This window comes from Littorina saxatilis, linkage group LG9 (assembly GCF_037325665.1).
Source record: "Littorina saxatilis isolate snail1 linkage group LG9, US_GU_Lsax_2.0, whole genome shotgun sequence".
Lineage (NCBI taxonomy): Eukaryota > Metazoa > Mollusca > Gastropoda > Littorinimorpha > Littorinidae > Littorina > Littorina saxatilis.
Genome location: NC_090253.1, coordinates 31,121,479 through 31,134,831, shown reverse-complemented (window position 1 = coordinate 31,134,831; position 13,353 = coordinate 31,121,479). Strand labels below are relative to the sequence as shown.

General features: G+C 44.2%; 1 protein-coding gene across 1 annotated transcript in view; it reads left to right on the top strand.

Annotated features, from left to right (window-relative positions):
- The window catches only part of LOC138977184 (hillarin-like), a 93,614-nt gene that overhangs the window by 75,967 nt on the left and 4,294 nt on the right, over nt 1-13,353 (top strand). The window contains exons 3-10 of the mRNA XM_070350091.1: nt 5,008-5,124; nt 5,623-5,804; nt 6,473-6,674; nt 7,154-7,297; nt 7,689-7,771; nt 8,251-8,394; nt 9,246-10,266; nt 12,545-13,302. Of these exons, the coding sequence (XP_070206192.1) occupies nt 5,008-5,124; nt 5,623-5,804; nt 6,473-6,674; nt 7,154-7,297; nt 7,689-7,771; nt 8,251-8,394; nt 9,246-10,266; nt 12,545-13,302 (2,651 nt within the window). The remainder of the gene's footprint in view (nt 1-5,007; nt 5,125-5,622; nt 5,805-6,472; nt 6,675-7,153; nt 7,298-7,688; nt 7,772-8,250; nt 8,395-9,245; nt 10,267-12,544; nt 13,303-13,353) is intronic.

The window sequence follows — 13,353 nt, the reverse complement described above, 5'->3', positions numbered from 1 at the left end:
GACTAAACTACTGGACCGATCTTTATGAAATTTGACATGAGAGTTCCTGGGTATGAAATCCCCGAACGTTTTTTTCATTGTTTTGATAAATGTCTTTGATGACGTCATATCCGGCTTTTCGTGAAAGTTGAGGCGGCACTGTCACGCCCTCATTTTTCAACCAAATTGGTTGAAATTTTGGTCAAGTAATCTTCGACGAAGCCCGGGATTCGGTATTGCATTTCAGCTTGGTGGCTTAAAAATTAACTAATGACTTTGGTCATTAAAAATCGGAAAATTGTAAAAAAAAATAAAAAATTTTAAACGATCCAAATTTACGTTTATCTTATTTTCCATCATTTGCTGATTCCAAAAACATATAAATATGTTATATTCGGATTAAAAACAAGCTCTGAAAATTAAATATATAAAAATTATTATCAAAATTAAATTGTCCAAATCAATTTAAAAACACTTTCATCTTATTCCTTGTCGGTTCCTGATTCCAAAAACATATAGATATGATATGTTTGGATTCAAAACACGCTCAGAAAGTTAAAACAAAGAGAGGTACAGAAAAGCGTGCTATCCTTCTTAGCGCAACTACTACCCCACTCTTCTTGTCAATTTCACTGCCTTTGCCATGAGCGGTGGACTGACGATGCTACGAGTATACGGTCTTGCTGAAAAATGACAGCTACTTGACTAAATGTTGTATTTTCGCCTTACGCGACTTGTTTTGAGTTCTTGCTGTCAGACATGGCTTGCGCCTGTGGGTTTGTTTTTTGACGGGGTGGTGGAGCAGTGGCGGGATGTGGGTGTGTGTGTGGGGGGAGGGGGGGAGGGGGGAGGGGGGGAGGAGGGGTGAACGAGGGTGTTAATACTTTTTCTGTTAAAGTTATAGCCTATGCTTGTCTATCTCCGTTAAAAAAAAACAAGTCGCGTAAGGCGAAAATACAATATTTAGTCAAGTAGCTGCCATTTTTCAGCAAGACCGTATACTCGTAGCATCGTCAGTCCACCGCTCATGGCAAAGGCAGTGAAATTGACAAGAAGAGCGGGGTAGTAGTTGCGCTAAGAAGGATAGCACGCTTTTCTGTACCTCTCTTTGTTTTAACTTTCTGAGCGTGTTTTTAATCCAAACATATCATATCTATATGTTTTTGGAATCAGGAACCGACAAGGAATAAGATGAAAGTGTTTTTAAATTGATTTTGACAATTTAATTTTGATAATAATTTTTATATATTTAATTTTCAGAGCTTGTTTTTAATCCGAATATAACATATTTATATGTTTTTGGAATCAGCAAATGATGGAGAATAAGATAAACGTAAATTTGGATCGTTTTATAAATTTTTATTTTTTTTTACAATTTTCAGATTTTTAATGACCAAAGTCATTAATTAATTTTTAAGCCACCAAGCTGAAATGCAATACCGAACCCCGGGCTTCGTCGAAGATTACTTGACCAAAATTTGAACCAATTTGGTTGAAAAATGAGGGCGTGACAGTGCCGCCTCAACTTTCACGAAAAGCCGGATATGACGTCATCAAAGACATTTATCAAAAAAATGAAAAAAACGTTCGGGGATTTCATACCCAGGAACTCTCATGTCAAATTTCATAAAGATCGGTCCAGTAGTTTAGTCTGAATCGCTCTACACACACACACACACACACACACGCACGCACACACATACGCACATACACCACGACCCTCGTTTCGATTCCCCCTCGATGTTAAAATATTTAGTCAAAACTTGACTAAATATAAAAAGCAAGCGAAGCTTTGCTAATTTTGATAGCAAGTTAAGTTGAGTGTGTATTACACCAAAGGAAGTGTGGAACAGAAAATGACAGAAATTAGAGCGTATTAATCCGGTGGTGTCATTTTGATGTTGGCAGTAGCAAAACGCCGAATTTTCTTTCAAATGCCGAAGTTTTTTTCTCACTGTGAGCGAGTAAAGCAAATCCTAGCAACTTCTCTGTAATCATACCCAGGGTGTAGACAAAGTTGGTTTGGTCGAACAAAAATGAGAAAGCGAGTAGAAATAAGTGAATAAGTGCAGAATGACGGCAAGTACCCCAACAGCTTTGAAAACAATGACGTCATGATTTCATGAGCTCAAAACACCATAAACGATGAGAAACATGTTTTTGGTGTCATAGTCTATCCCTGACGGCATGGTAACAATGTGTGCGTCTGGGATGAAGACGAGAGCACTGTCTAGACTAGTGACTCCCAAACAAGATTAACTGGTCTGGACTGATCCCAGCAATGAAGTTATCTCGAGTGAAATTGGCTTCCAACAGTCCTTCACGAGTGTCGCTTAGGTGCAGTCGGTGTTTTGTTTCAGTATAATCACTGGCTGGTGATTGAAGGAATTGTAATTTAGCCATTTGACTGGAAATGGTGCATGGTGGCTATGGGATGGAGTGAAGGGAGGAGGCCGTGTATTTGTGGTAGGGGCGGTGAGGGTAGAGAGGTCTGGGGTAGCTCAATTGGTCTTGATCTTAGTCACACACACCCCACCCCCCACCCCTTCCCCCTTTAGAGAGAGAGAGAGAGGGGGAGAGAGAGAGAGAGAGAGACAGAGAGAGGGAGAGGAGGGAGGGAGGGAGAGAGAGAGGGGGAGGGGAGGGAGGGAGAGAGAGAGAGAGGGAGAGAGAGAAAAAAAAGAGAGAGAGAGAGAGAGAGAGAGAGAGAGACAGACAGACAGACAGACAGAGAGAGAGAGAGAGACAAGAGAGAGAGAGAGAGACAATGACAATGACAATGACAAATCTTTATTTTTCGAGGGTGACAAGAATAAGCACAGATATGCTTTTTTGCATCTGGCCCTCGCCCTAAAGAGGGACTAAACTATTTTACTATAACTATGACTAGGGACAACAACAACAAACAAAAAAAGGTTACATAAAAAAAAAGGTTGGTAGAACATATAAGTTTATGTACATGAAGCGCATTATGTAGAAGCATTGTAGATCATAAGGTAGTGTTCAAAATTGGGTGTAAAGCAATGAAGATAAACGGAAAGTAACCCAACAATACATTAGCTCAGCAAAACAATGTATTACAGAGCCAAATCTTCGTGATTTTGTCACAATAAACCATAATTCCGATAATGAACAACTGTATACAAAGAAAACATACCAATCAAGTTTATTTGTTCATAGAGTTCATTAAATGGAAAGAATATTTGGTTCTAAAAGAATCCGTGTTGGTGGATTGCCGCAGGGCGTCCGGAAGAGCGTTCCAGAGGCTGCTTCCTGAATAAACAAGACTTGATTTAAATAGGTCTATCCTAGGAAGAGGAGTGTTTAGTTTTATAAAGTGGTGCGAATTCTTCAAAGAGAACTTTGAGCAAATGGTTTCGGGTGCATTTTCTGTCATAATTTTATGCATCATTATTCCTTTGTTGTAATTCATTCTTGACTTTAGAGGTAGGACCCCTATGTTGATGTAGTCTGAGTCGGTGAGAGTAGTCTGTTTGAGTAATACTACTTTTAGCGCTCTTTTGTGTAATCTGCTGAGTAGCTTTAGGGAATTATCACTTGCAGAGTCCCATAGAGTGGATGCGTAATCAATAAGAGACTGAATATGAGCAGTGAAAAATAACTTCCTGGCTTGACAATTAAGGAAGTGTTTAATTCTAGATAAGAGGTACACTTTCTTTGACACTAATTTACTAAGTTGTTCAATGTGAGTTGACCAAGACAGGTTGTTATCGATGTGGACACCTAGAACTTTGTGATGGTCGACTTTTTCCACTATATTGCCGTCAATCATTAAATCGGGACCAGTTGAGGTAAAATTCTGTCGTTTTTGTCTAGTTGTAATTATCATATATTTGGTTTTCTTTGGGTTAAGAGACATGTGATTTAGGTCAGTCCATTCTGTCAGCTGGTTTAGACTTCCTTGGAGGGATTCTGATAAGCGAGTTAAATTTTTGTTACTGGAGTGAATTGTGGTATCATCTGCAAAAAGTTCACATAAATGTTGAATATAAAGGGGGAGGTCATTAACATATATTGAGAAGAGCAGAGGTCCTAATACCGATCCTTGTGGTACACCGTAATCTACAGCTTGCATGCTCGATGCTCTAGTGTTTGTAAGAACTGTCTGTTGTCTGTCAGAGAGGAATGAACTAACAAGATTGATAGTATCATATCCGACGCCATACAAACCGAATTTTCTAAGCAATAATGTGTGATCAATTACGTCAAAGGCTTTTGCAAAGTCTACGAAAATGGCACCACAGAATTCATTATCGTTTATTTTGTCCAACCACTGATCAACAAGAGAGATTAAGGCAGTGTGGCAGGAATGCTTAGCTCTAAATCCTGATTGTTTAGGATGGAATAAGTTGTTTTGGTTGAAATGTGTTAGGATGTGTTTGTTGATATGCTTTTCCAGTGGTTTTGATAACACAGACAAAATGGAAATTGGCCTATAATTTGAGGGGTCTAGATAGAGAGAGAGAGAGATAGAGAGAGAGAGAGATAGAAAGAGAGAGAGAGGGCGAGAGAGAGAGAGAGAGGAGAGAGAGAGAGAGAGAGAGAGAGAGAGAGAGAGAGAGAGAGAGAGAGAGAGAGAGAGAGAGAGAGAGAATTATGAAGGCTTAAAAAGGGAGAACGAATAAGTCAGAAAGTACGAAAATCAGAGGAACAAGCACGACAACACCGATCTTCCTAACATGACATTAGCTTTGTGAATCGCGGGATGCCTACATCTGACCAGGATCAGGCTGTAGAACACTGAAGAGAAAACATTTCTGAAAACTGGCTGTGGTCTATGGGCCATCCAGACCACGTTGTGGTCATGGGGCAACGCGCTGATGGAACACGCAGGAAACGAAACTTTGACATTATTAAGGCAATTATAATGATCTCGATCTCTTGCAAACTCGAACTCACACACAAAGAAATGAGAGCATCTTTTTCTCGGGCCCACTCTTTCTCTCTTAGCAATACAATTGCTTTCCTAACCTCCATAGTGCAATTTGTTGTCGGTGTGTGTTTCAGACTCGAGGCAGCGTGTACAACCCGGGCTGGCAGTATGACGCCAACGCTCTGGAGTTCGCCCACTACAAGGAGATCTTCCGCAGGGGCAAGCAGAAGACCTGCACGGGAACGTACAAGGTACAAACAGATTTAGGAACAGAAAGGAGAAGATGCAAGATGCAGAACATCAAGAGTTCTTATAGATAGAACAGAGAAACATTGTGTAACAATACTACTCTAAATTTTGGGAGAATGCTGAGATCGCTTGCGTATTTGATGTCCTGAGAAATGTAAGCGGCTGCAAAACATAATGAACTCTGCTCTACTGAGGATTAGTGCAGGGCTGGAGTAGGGGTCAGATATACTTTGGGGATAAGACTAACTCTAATAATAAGCCTGTATTAGTGCAGGGCCGGACTAGGGATAGGGAAAGTAAAAGATTTTATTTATTCCCCTTTTTTGGCATAGAGGATTGAGTGGGCGTGTAAAAAGGGGGCATCTGAGAGAACCCGAAAATCATCACGAGATTACTCTACTCGCAGTCTTCACCGAGACACAGACTCTAAGACTGCACAACTTTTCAAAGAAAAAGTTCTCTATCTCTAGAGCAAACACTTGTATTGCTTTTGTGTGCAGGACTTTGAGGACTCCGGTGTGTTCGACGCTCAGGGCGAGCTGGAGGCGCTACAGAAGGCGGAGGAGGACCGGCTTTACGCGGAAATACGCGCGGAAAGGGCGCGGAGGGTGCGGCGACTGGAGGATGAGCTGCAGCACGAAATGGAAAGCACGGTCAGGGACCTCGTCAGCACATTTGAACGGTGAGCAAACAAGCAAACCAACCAACAAACAAACAAACAAACGGATCAAACAAACAAAAAGCAAAAATGAAAATCTCAAGGAGACTCAGGTTCTCAGTTTATATTAGTTAAGTGCGGCAGACGGCGAGCAGAACTAAACGAAACAATCACAGATCAAACAAACAAGCACACAAACAAATAAACAAACGGGACAAACAAACATACAGCAAAAATGAACACCTCAAGGAAACTCCGATCCTTCACTATACGACAGTGCGGCAGACGGTGAACGGGACCAAACAAAACAATCGACCAAAAACAGAAACAAACGTATCATATGATTAAGTCAGTGTACTTGTCTGTAAAATATGTGTTTGTCCTGCATAAAGCATACCAGGGCATATGCATATTAAACCAAGCAACCAAACACTAAAACAGACAAAACTTCAACACCAACCAACCAACAAACAAACAAACCAACAGGCAAAAGAAAAAGCTCACCCTTACAAAATCAAGTACCAATATCCAGGTACAGTATTTGCAATTTTTCGTGTTGTTGCATATACACACCCTAGTTATAAATCTCTGATGGGGAACAACTCCATAAGAAGTTTTCGACAAACAACATCATTAATGTTTTACTAAAAATACATAGCGCATTTACAGTTGCTATAACCCTTGGTTTTCAGGTTTTCTCCGCAGAAAGGCAAAACCAAACTGCAGCGAGAGACGGAGCGGATAGAGGAACAGTTCAGGAGGAAAAAAGAGGAGAAAGTCAGGAAAATGCTGGAACGCCTCAGCAGCGAGCAGCGAGCCAGAGTCGCCTCCCTTATTCAAAAGCAAGCGCAAGAGATGTTGGAGCTGATCGCGGAGAAGTTGACGTCATTAGAGGTAAGACCGACGTCACTGAGGGTGATAGTTTAAATCACTTTTTGTAAATAGAGCGATGAACAAACAATGTGCTTTCCCCCCTCCCCCTCCCCCCCCTTTCTGGTTCTGAGATGGATTTCCCTAACATTTCTTGAGATATTTCGGGATGAATGTTAGAAAGAAAGAACAAAACAGAAACACCCACACACACACACAAGAAAACGAAAACGTGCACACGTCACACCAATAGTTTATTTTGAAAAACAAATCACTTCATATGATGTTTCTGCAGCATTTAATAGTTGTTTTCTGATTGTTTGGATAGTTGTGTATAATCGCAACCGAGCTGGCTTCTTACAAATTATTTACAACTGGATCATGTTTGAACAAATGTTGGCATTTCCCAGAACTTCAATTTAAATTATTGTTGTTCTTTGTTCGGCTTCCACCTATTTTTGTTAGTGAAAAGTGAGCTTACTAAAATGCTTGTTATCTTTCAGGAGAGAAGTTCCAGTGAGTCGGAGGGACGGTCACCAGTACTTGATTTGTCCAGAGCCCCTCCCCCAGCCCCTCCCGAGTTTAAACGGACCCAGCTCTTCAAGTCTCCGACAGAGTTTGAAAAAATCGACGACCATGTGTTTGAGGTAAACGGCTTATTCTATTCGGGACATTTTCTTTATCATAGGTGATTTCGAATGGTGGGAAATATTCTTTGGGTTTGCCATGTTCAAAGGCACACACGTTCAGTTGATACTCACAGATTGTGTTTGTTGGTTTCTGTGCCTGTTGGTTTCATTTTGGAAGTTGTAAAATCGCGTTTTGACTGTTTTAACGTCAAAAAAAGGCCAATTCCTTCCTCTTCAGGTTTTTGTCAGACTGTAAAGTGCTTGTTGCATGATCGGGTTGCATGGCCATTTTTCTGAGCTGATTGCTATATCTGTAAATTAGTATACACATAAGAAAGAAATCTGATAAGTAATTTGTCCAACTGCCCATTCAGAAACTATATTAGCAAGTGTGACTTTTCCTTTGCAGATTTCTCAGCGACACTACTCAACGTTTACGAAATTAGTCAAAGATCTCATCAGAGACTGCGAAACGGACTTAGAAAAAGCCAGGTAAGCACACATCAGCAACACATTCTTCAACTGACACTCTTACACTAATAATTGAGTATTCCTGTTGCATGGACAGTTTCAAAAAGTGAACAGCCTTATTTGGTACAGTAGGGATTTTTTGGATGAATTAATTTTGTAAAAAGCCACTCTTATGGGCCTATCCCATGTAATAGCCTGGCTAGACTTGAGTCGAATTGTTTACACGGGAAGGACTCTTTGTTCAATCTCTTGAAACGTAAAGATTCTTTTGCATACTTTCATGATCCGTTCCATGTTTAAAGCGCAGATGCAGTTAACGAAAAGCATTTTCATGATCAGGTATGATATGTCGCTCTACAAACCGATAACTACTGCATACCATTCTTAAGATCTCCATTTTCAGCTCTCTGCTTTATTTTTCCAAGCTGTACGCGTAAAGTTTGCAGGCTTTCTGCTGCTGCTGCAGAATCTCTTCTAATTGCAATAACTTTTGACCACAGGGCGATCTTCCGATGGGTGACCTTGGCGGACCTGAACGAGCTTGAGGTGGCCGAGACAGAGAGTCCGGACTCGCCCCTCGGACTGCTGAGAGGTATCAAGTACGGTACCGAAACCTACCACGACCTCTGCAAACGACTTTGCAGGTAATATACTGGTATAGTCTGTTGAAACTCGCATTTCGCGTTATACTTTATCGACCCATTGCCAGAAAATTCGGGTCGCTCCCTTCCAGTGGACTCTCCCTTTCTGGTTTAACTGGTTGAGAATGAAGGCGATATCTTATTTAAATGTTTCTGTTTGATATACGTGTACTTGCTTAAACAATAATGTTTGGAAAAACTTGATAAAATACGGCTGTCGTGACACTGTATTAGTTAAAACGCGCGTTAATTTGTTTATAGTTATTGTTTCAAATATCGGTGCTAGTCAAATAGCCCAACGCAGGAATAATAAAGCTTTCTACCTTAACATAATGTATCATTTGATCAATTATATCCATCCACTAAAACGTCCACACAATTGACGTTCTAGTAATTGTTTCGTGTTGTCTACGAATACATGTTCCAATAACTAACTGTCCTCATTTCACAACCTAACGTAACTCAATTCTCTCCACAAAACACAATCCCGGATATCCATCAAAAACAATAACCCACTAACCAACTCTAGAAAACACTATCCCGGATATCCATCAAAAACAATAACCCACTAACCAACTCTAGAAAACACTATCCCGGATAGCCATCAAAAACAATAACCCACTAACCAACTCTAGAAAACACTATCCCGGATAGCCATCAAAAACAATAACCCACTAACCAACTCTAGAAAACACTATCCCGGATAGCCATCAAAAACAATAACCCACTAACCAACTCTAGAAAACACTATCCCGGATAGCCATATAGGTTGTGGGGACGATGCAAACACCATAACCAACCAACCTACTATACAAAATAAATAATCCCGCCTCCCTTTCTTGTGTTGACAACAGCTACGCAGGCCTACACTGTGAGGTGATCGAGGGCTACTCCAAGGGCGCGGGCTACAAGCCGGGCATGAAGCTGGAAGGCGGCCGGTTCCGCAACTCGTGGACAGCCGTCTGCATCGACGGGTCCTGGTGCTTCCTCAACTGTAACTGGGGCGCCAGGCACGTGCGAGGCGGACAGGAAACTACCAGCAACAGTAGCAGCAGTCATCGCTATCACCGCGGACATGGCCGACGACGCCGAGGGAGCTGCGCTAAAGAGAATGTGGACTGTTGCGTGAAGGAGACCAAGGCTGGTGGTGATGTGTTTGATGAAAGAGTAGTCGGGCTGGGAGGAGGAGGAGGAGGAGGAGGAGGAGGAGGAGGAGGAGGAGGAGGAGGAGGAGGAGGAGTGAGAAGGGTGGAGAGTGGTGGTGGTAGTGGTGGGGATGGGGGTGATCCCAGGACAGACAGTCTCAACCACAACATCACGAACCAAGGCAGCCGCGTGATCGTGACAACGACGGCGGAGTCGTGCGTGGACCAGAAACACATTGTGGACAACAGCAGCCACGACCCCCACGACCACAGCCTCCTGCGTCTGGGTCTCCGCGACAAGGACTCCCCGCTCCGCCAGCTCATCCGCTACGCGTCCGCCGACCTCCTCACCCTCCGCAACGGCGACCGCTCATCCACAGTGTCCGGTACGTCCAGCGCGTCCGGCCAGAGCTCGGACAGAACCTCCACCGGCAGCACGACCACTACCAGCTCGGTGGGCAAGAGTGACGGCACGCAGAGCGACTCCAACGGTTCCAACTCGAACGGTTCGAACGGTTCGGACAACGCCGCTGGTTCTGCTTCTGCAGCGGGGTGTAGGAAAAGGACGATTAGTTTTGGCGAGGGGTGCAAAGAGGAGGATGAGGAAGGGGGAGGAGGAGGGGGTGGTGAGAAAGGACACGAGTTCCAGTACAAGTGTGACGAGTTTTACTTCATCACAGACCCGGAGGATCACATCTTCCAGCACTTTCCCGACGATCCAGAGTGGCAGGTATGTCTCCTCTTGCTCAGTTCTTTTTCGTTTTTTTTGCACTGCTGCTGATGCTGTTTCTGTTTTTCAGCAGGGTTAGTTTTGCAAACACTGCTCAGGGAAGCACAGTACTGTACAGCGTCAAGCTGCAAAAGACTTTCTTTAGACGAGAGCTTTCCATCACAGAAACTATCCTCGACTTTATTTGCCACCACTATAAATACACTACTCACAAAAAGTTAAGGATCACTATGAGAAAACAGGTGGTCAATAAAATCAGTTCGCTACTGTTATTTATTTCTTAGTCAAACCAAATTGTTATGAATTCTTGTTCAGCTGTAAGTGGGCGATGTTGTTTTAGTGGGAAAATTGCACGGAATTCTGTACTACTGAGTTTGGTAGCAAATGAAAAAGCGGAAACTTGCGAAAACGGACCTTGTTTTGGACCGTTCAGCCCGAACACATTGCACAAGCCACATGGAAAAACCATTATGCACGTGCAAGCACTGCTGTTTATGTGTGAGATGCTGTCACTTGCTTGGCTTTTTGAGAAGACATACCACCAGTATTAGGCATTATCTGACAAAGCCTCCCCGACGAAAATTGAACGAGTTTGAGAGGGGACGAGCTGTTGCATGATTCCAAGATGGTGTCCCCAAGCGAAAAGTGGCCAGGCGACTTCACGTGTCCATCTCGGTCATTGTCAGACTGGTTCAACGTTTCCCAGCCACTGGGAGGGTCCAGGAAAGACGCAGACCTGGGCGACCAAAGAAGACAACTCCACGCGAAGATCGTCTCATTGAACGACTAGCCTTGCAAACAAGAACAGCCTCTTCCAGCATTATTCGAAGGCAGCTGAGGGTGGCTACTAACACCAACATCAGCCAGCAGACCATACGGAATCGCCTTCATGGGTTTAGCCTCCGTTCTCGTCGCCCAGCTGTACGGCCACGCTTAACTCCAGCCCATAGGGCAGCACGCCGCGCCTTCTGCAGACGTCACGTGAGGTGGACACGTCAGCAAGGTCCCAGGTCCTGTTCAGTGATGAATCACGCTTCACCCTGAACCACAACGACGACCGACTGAGGGTCTGGAGGCGCCAAGGGGAACGCTACATTGACGCCACTGTCCAAGAAAAGGTGGCCTTTGGTGGAGGTTCTGTAATGGTCTGTGGGGCCTTCAGCCTTCACCACAGAACACCCTTGTTTCATGTACAGGGTAACCTGACTGGCCTCCGATACCGGGATGAGATCCTTCGACCGCTGGCTGTGCCTACACTGCAGCAGATGGGACCGCAGGCTGTCTACCAGGATGACAACGCTCGCCCCACAGGGCAAGGGTGGTCAACGACTTCCTGCAGCAGTCTGGAGTCAACAGAATGGAGTGGCCAGCATGCAGTCCCGATCTCAACCCGATTGAGAACCTCTGGGATGAGTTGGATCGCAAAGTGAGGAGCAACCAACCCCCTCCCAGGGATGTTCAGCACCTCTACCAGGAGCGACAGGCTGAGTGGCAGGCGCTTCCACAGAGGATCTTCACGACCCTGGTCAACTCTATGAGGACTCGCTGCGTCGAGTGCCAGAACAGCCAGGGCGGTTACACGCATTACTGAACTTTTGGGAGCATCTGAATGTCATGTCTTGTGATTTCAACGACTTTGTGAAATTAAATTTCGATACGTACACACTTTGATAAAATGTACAGACCACACGATTGCTCGAAATTGAAGGAAATGTTGTATCGTTATTGCTAAAGCATTGAATTAAACGTTTGCCAAATACCAACGCATTGGCTTTCTTATTTGGAAAGTTATGAATTTGTGTGCAAGTGATCCTTAACTTTTTGTGAGTAGCTTATATGGCCTCATGGAATATTTGACACATACCCATCGAAAGTGTTTCTGAAATGGCATGGTTTCTTAATTAAGTTTAAACATTTTCTGAGTGTGACCTGAGCGATCTACTTGGAGAACTAAAGCATAAGAGACATATCTGACTGACAACATGTAAAACAAAGCTGTTCACAGATTTGCAATGCGTGGTGTCTGGTTTCAATGCTCATTATTTTGTCAACACATTCAAATACCACGGAACGCGTTTATTGTGCGTTCAGTTACAGTAACCGTTGTGTTAAAGTTAATCAATTTTATGATTTCATTTGTTGGAAGAAATTTTCATTTCAGTCCGTTTAGTGTGAAAGCCCTCTCCGCCTTTAATCAGAGGTTGATTCAGTAAGCGCATTCTATTCATTCTGTGCTGTTCGATGCGTTTTAAGCTCACGGCTGTTCTTGTTCTTGCAGCTACTAGAGTGCCCCATCACCCTGTCCGAGTTCATCAACCTGCCGGTGCTCAAGTCGCCCTTCTTCAACTACGGGCTGAAGCTGGCCACGCACTACGACTGCAAGCAGGTCACGGAGTCCGGCGTCATCAACGTCACGCTCCGCATCCCTCACCTGCTGGGCTTCGGCTACACGCTGGAGCCCAAAGACAAGCGCATGAACCCTTACATCCTGGAGGGCCGCGTCATGCTCCGCATCGTGGGCCACAAAGCCATCTTCACCGTGGCGCCGCCCAAGAGAGGCCGCTTCTACTTCACCATCTTCGCCAAGGACGACTGGCTGTCCGAGTCGCTCCAGAGCGCCTGTGCGTTTCAGATCAGGTGTAAAGAAGGGCGGGAGACGCTCCGCAGCCCCTACCCTAAGGTGTCGTTCTTCGGACCCACCCCCAGCGCGGCTAGTTACGGGTTGCTGCCGCAGACGCACATTGACCCCGTGGTGACGTATTCCTATGATGACATCAACTTCCACTTTCAGCTGCCGCGTCATGTGCGGTTGTCGTACTCGCTGCAGTTTCACGGGCAGGCCCCGGATGCTGTGGACGCTGACTTTCAGCGCTATGTGTTCTTGAGACAGAGGGACGACAACTCCATCTCTTTTCTTGTGCGCTGTCCCCATGTTGGGAAGTACGTGTTCGCTCTCTACGGCAGCAGAGTTGACTCCCCTGAAGACACGAGTGGCAACAGTAGCTCTACGGTGGTGCCTTATGAGTGTTTGTTCAGGTGAGTGGAATAATAATGTCACGTGTGATGTTGTGTGTGTGTGTGTGCCTA